The sequence below is a fragment of the Astatotilapia calliptera genome, chromosome 18 (assembly GCF_900246225.1).
Source record: "Astatotilapia calliptera chromosome 18, fAstCal1.2, whole genome shotgun sequence".
Classification (NCBI taxonomy): domain Eukaryota; kingdom Metazoa; phylum Chordata; class Actinopteri; order Cichliformes; family Cichlidae; genus Astatotilapia; species Astatotilapia calliptera.
Window position 1 is genome coordinate 9,671,370 of NC_039319.1, and position 5,707 is coordinate 9,677,076.

The window sequence follows — 5,707 nt, forward strand, 5'->3', positions numbered from 1 at the left end:
AGTTATGTGTTTTGCTTCAAAGTTTCCTGGAGAAGGAGCCCTAGACCCCCTGCACAAATCTGCATCCATCTTTCAGTTGGTGCTGATTTTGTTTTACTTAATAGATGTGAGACAAGATCCACAAAGTCATCCTTCTGTGCCAAGAAATCTAAGACTCAGCTGAAACCAGCATAAAACTGCAGCAGTATAATCTCAGTCCGTCCATTGCAGTGTCCCAAGGTAGAACTGCAGGAAACAGAGACGGTAACAAAGACCAGAACTAAAAACAGAACAGAAAGAAAAACCAGAACGAGGCTCGGGGGGGGGCAGCCATCTGCTGCAGCCGGTTGAGAGTGAAAGAATAGAGTAAAGGAAGGAGAAAAGAGACAGAGAGCACAGGGAGACAGCACAAAACACAAACTAGACGTGCTGCTGTGGTAAACACAGAGGGAGTGAAAACAGCATTAAACCTGCATTCTTTCTAATGGCCAACAGATGGGAAACAAATCTATGAGATCAACAAGCTTACTTCTGTCTCAATCTGCAACCTCAGAAGACAGCGTAACATAGAAAAATACATATTAAATAAAAAGAGAAAAAGAAATAATAGTGAAAGCTGGGAAAACAGAAACAAAGCACAATATAATTTACAATAAGTAAATTTAAAGGTTTTTTAAAAAGTGACCTAAAACTAGAAGCTAACTCTGTTGTAGCTAAGTCTTATAATCCTGTGTGGAAATGTGTGTTTGCAGCCTGCATGCTTTAAATAGTAAATAAATAATATTCACGTTTCTACTCAAATGTCTCAAAATACCAACAGCTGAAAGGGTCATCGAGTGGAAGAACAAATAGGCGAGCCTCTGTTTTAAGAGTGAATTGTATTCAGATTATGTCCGACCGCTTACTGCTTCCTAATAAAAATGCAGAAATGTTTTAACTACAGATGGTGTAAGTTTCAAAACAATATTGTGTGAAGGTTGTTCAGTGTGAGTCCTTAAAATTCTCATTTACATATTCCTGGCAAATACATCTGTGTTAGCAGACATCAGTGTTTCCATTTGGATGCTTTACAGTGGGAAGTAATGATTAGCTCTGTTTAGTGTGACCTAACCAAATCCTTTTAATCAACTTTCCCTTCCGCTCCGACATCGTGTTGATGTCCGTCTTCCAGCTCTTCTTCCCATTCCTCCTGCTGCTCCGTTCTGATTTAGCTTCAGTTAATTGGCATTGGCAGTTTATTCCATTTTTGGAAAAGCCTTGCATTTGCTTTGCTCACAGAAAGCTTTGCCACTTGATTTGTTCGCCAAGATTTGAATTAGCCAATGACAAGTTGGACAAAACCCAGCTGGTGAAAGATAATCACTGATGACACCTGGATACACAGAAACAGGGGAGCTGATGGACCTTTTTCACAGCAGGCAGTCTGGTTTGTCACAGCAGGTAAAAGGTAGCTGCTCTCCATTTAGGTGAGCTGTGTCCAGGGTCACGTGATTTCACGGCTGTGCTGGTAAAGGTTCATTAGTCTTAGTCTTAGGTATCCAAATTCATTTCAAATAAACAGTATAAACGATGCATATATTTACCATACGGTCACCCATTGGTTTGTGAGTATTTTCATTTTCAGCATCATTCATTTTCTAATGACTTAGTCGCAGGTCGTTAATCAGTGACGCCCTCGATCGCCCTATTTTAAGGATTAAAAATAATCCTTAAAAAATTGTTTAAGGTGTGCCAAAAATAGATTTTTCTTTTATTTGCCAAATATGATTACCAGTATTTAGACTGTTGTAAATGGCATGTTTGCCTATAATGTCTTCAAAATCTCTGTTATGAATGATATCAAGTCAGCTTATGTGGGAAACAGCATTCCTGTCAGAGGGATAGAAGCTGAAATCAGTTTTTGCCAGTTTATTTTTATAAATGCTTTATTCATCCAGGTAAAAAGTCTCATTGACATTAAAAATGTGTTTTTAAAGAGATATCTAGTCAAGAGTACAGCAGAAATTACAAAAAGAAATTCGACATAACAGTTCTATAACGATGTTTTAAGGACTGGATTAATTATATAATGTGGAACACAGAGTGGATGCAATAAGAAGATCTTCATAAGTCCTGTTGACTACAGCCTATTTGTGGACATAAGCAAAGATATTACACATTAAAAACACACAGAACCGATCGGCTTTTGGCAGACGATTACTTGTTGGCTTCACTTTTCACACCCAGAAGCCAGATCCATCTTTTATACAGACCATGGTTTATCCTCAGGCTTGTAGAGCGATTTATCCATGTAGACCAGTGGTGTCAAGCATGCAGGCCGAGAGGGCCAAAATCGGGCTGTCAAAGAGTCCCAGTGGAGCCACTGAATGGCTCAAAAATGTCTTTAACGACTGTATTTTCTTAATAATCCCTCCTACACAATAAAAATGTCTATAAGTTGTTTCTATGTGTAGACAAATTGACTGATAGTGATGGAAAATACTTGTTTCTTTGGGTTCCTTTCTGCTGTAATCTGCAAGTCCACATGTAGAGCAGGACAGTCGACTCGATGAATGTGGGAAAAACTGGTGATGTTGTGTTATTTTACTAAAGACATCTCAGGCTGTTCATGATCTTTTTCTCCCAACATTAACTGAATGAGAAAAAAACATTTATCAAGAAATAATAACTATAATCTGTTTTCTGGTCATTTTTTGAGTGTGCGGTAAATCTTGTAAACGTTTTTTTATAAGTGATGCTTATTTTTTGGATTGTTTTTCTGCTCTGGCCTTTTTTAGATCAAATTGAGCCATGAGCTAAAGTAAGTTTGACACCCTGTGTCTGGATTGTTTTAGGTGTGAGCGGCTCGTTTTTGAAGGCATAGACCATGGACACGTCCATCTTCTCTTAGATATGATAAAAGCATATGTCACTCACCTTGCTCTGCTCAAAGCAATGTCTCCCAGTTACTCAAAAAAAGGTACAAACTTATTTGCAAGTAGTTTCATGTAGGAAATATTGTGTTTGTACCAAACTACGCCCGCCAACCAAAGGAAGTGTGCAGCTACTGTTTACATCCTGTCACAATGTCACGAGCTTCTTTTCTCTGATAGATGGAAAGTTTTTTAGTGGAGAAAACGACTAAAAAGTCACGTAGACTGGAGGCAATTGTGCATTACCAGAGGAGCTCTAATTCTCTGCTGCAGAGCTGTAGAGATGTCTGCCTTCTCCTGAGTATAACTGAAATAAATTGCACTCGTCTCACGGTGCTCGGAGCGCAGTTCCACGTAGGAACTGTTTTCTTTCTACCAGCCGAGAGAAGGACATTGCAGCTCAGCCGAGGGGGAAACCATTAATGTTCACATCCTGTCATCCTGTCAAAAACCTGTCATCTTTGGGTAGACACACACTTCGACACATTCTACCAAACTACACCCGCTGTGATATGTTTGGCGGGTGTAGTTTGGTAGAAAGAAAATAGCTTGAACGTGAAACTTCTAATGACAACACTGACGCTGAGTTTTTTAGTTTTTTGCTCGTTTTGTGGTGCCCTCAGTGCTTTTTATTTCCTTTATTTTCAAGAGAAGTCAGACATTTCCAAAAAATGACTATACACTTTTCACCTGAGATGGACAAGATGCTGAAATGTGTTGTGTTTAAGGTCAGTGATGCAGGGAAGGACCAACTTTCTGTGAAGTTTTACTCGCCTCTCTGTTTCCACTGACATGAGAGCGATTAGAAAATCACACGCATTCCTTTCAGGGTTGATCTGCCCCTTTAATAAATTTACTGTTTGAACTTTTAAATGCCACATCAGGTGTGTGTGTGTGTGCGTGTGGGTGGGTGCTTAAATGCCACATCAGGTAATGAGGTCATCAGTCTGCTGTGAGGCTGCCGTCCTCAACTGCATGTGGGCTTGCTGGTGGTTTGAGAAAAGGCCTCGTTTTCAGCCGGTTTGTCTCCGTCTGCAGATTGATGCCGAGAGGTCGCCGGACCAAGTGTTCGCCCAGATCTGCCGCTCGATGGAGTCTGGCTTCTGATACCTACACCTTCACACCCCAAACTCTGCAGTCGAGGAGGGTCCATCTAAGAAGACCTTCTCTCTTTCTCTCTGCCGTCACCCCAAGGAGACTCACTCGCATAACCTCACACCTGCGCCAGACTCATTGAACTCCAGTGGTATGCATGCCTTACCTGCAATCAGTGAAACCTCTCTCTCTCTGCTTTTTGACACTGACAAAGCGCCTGGTTGTCACATTCTGCTTCACAAAAATGCATCCCCCCAACCCCATCCCCTCTTCTGTCTCTCTCTGTAAAATCAACCTCAATATATGCTGCCAACTGCCACACCAAGGCAGATAACTGTACTGAGAAAAATAGCAGTCCCTGCTGTGACTGAGAGCATGCTGGAAGTGAAATCTCGCCACCTTCCCACCAGAGGAGCTGAGCAAGGTTCCCCCTGCCATACTACAAAGTGGAAATGTCAGTGTGTACTCGTGCTCTCACGCACAGCACCTTGCTTCTTATTGTAACAAGCATGCAAGAGTTAAAAGTTAAGCTTAACTGCCTTTTGTGCATTAAATTTAAAAAGGAAAAAAAACAGAAGCAAATAAAGAGTATTAAGATTACTGCATTTGTATGTTTCCAAGCTCATCGTACAGGTGCGTGGTTTGGTATTTAACATTCAATAAAGCCAGTGCATTTGCTAAATGGAGCATTTCTGAGTGTCCTTTGGTGTGGTGTGTAGCGTGCAGCATCAGAGCTGAGCTGACAGCGCCATCTGCTGGTGAGAGGATCACAACAAAAAGGCAATTAAGTGATAAGTGTAACGGGTCAAGACAGGTGAAATTCCCCTTTCTGTCAGGATAAAGAAGTTTAACTACACATTTAATCTCTGAGATATCTACACATAAGAAAAAGGAGTGCAATTTTAACAGAACTTTTAGTTTTTCAACATGATAAAGAAATGCAGCTGTAAATGAAAGAAAGTTGAATTTAAATTGTAAGAAATGCATGTTAAATTTCAGGAAACGTTTCTGTTCATTCACAGAAAATATCCTGTTACTTTTTACTGAGCATCTGTTAATTACTTTGGTGTAGTACGGATGGCCATGGTGGAGGTCTTTATCAGTAGGAGAAGATGCAAAACTTATTAAAATAAAAGTCCAAAATATATGCACCCTGCCTTATTTTCCAAAGATTTTTACGCCCCTCGGGCCTTATGTTTTACACCCCTGGTTTAAGAGTTTAGCGTTTCAGTTAAAATACACAGAAAGATCATTTGGACATGTAAGAAGTATGACGAGAGGGGAGGAAAAAAAGAAGCACTTTCACATCTTCCTGACAAACTTGGGTCAGGAAGAACAAAATATCAGCACTGTTGGTTCCAGCAGGTGGAAAGAGGCAGAAAATTAGCTGTCACACAAAGTGCTTCTCTCCCAGTGAAAGGTCACCAGCATGGCTTTATTCTGCAAAAGGACATTTCCTGTGTTTCATACCACAGTGAAATTGCAGAAGAAAGTCTATAGAACACTTGCACGAGAAAAAGCTTCACCAAGAAGCACTTAAGATTTAATTGACAGCAATAAAAAATATTTTACAGTTAACATTTTCATTCAGGTTCTGGGAGAGACTCAATTACTCAGCATCAATGACAGGACTGCCTCATTATGGCCAATATTAAAATTGCATCCAACCCCACTTAATGTGACAGTTATAATCTAGAATTTTAATACACATCATTTTGAGC

The 5,707-nt window shown here is 40.2% G+C and overlaps 1 protein-coding gene across 1 annotated transcript in view; it reads left to right on the plus strand.

The window, feature by feature from the left end:
* Positions 1-4,673, plus strand: part of ak5 (adenylate kinase 5) — a 104,014-nt gene extending 99,341 nt beyond the window's left edge. The window contains exon 14 of the mRNA XM_026149065.1: positions 3,930-4,673. Within this exon, the coding sequence (XP_026004850.1) occupies positions 3,930-3,998 (69 nt within the window). The 3' untranslated portion in view covers positions 3,999-4,673. The remainder of the gene's footprint in view (positions 1-3,929) is intronic.
* The last annotated feature ends 1,034 nt before the right edge of the window (positions 4,674-5,707 follow it).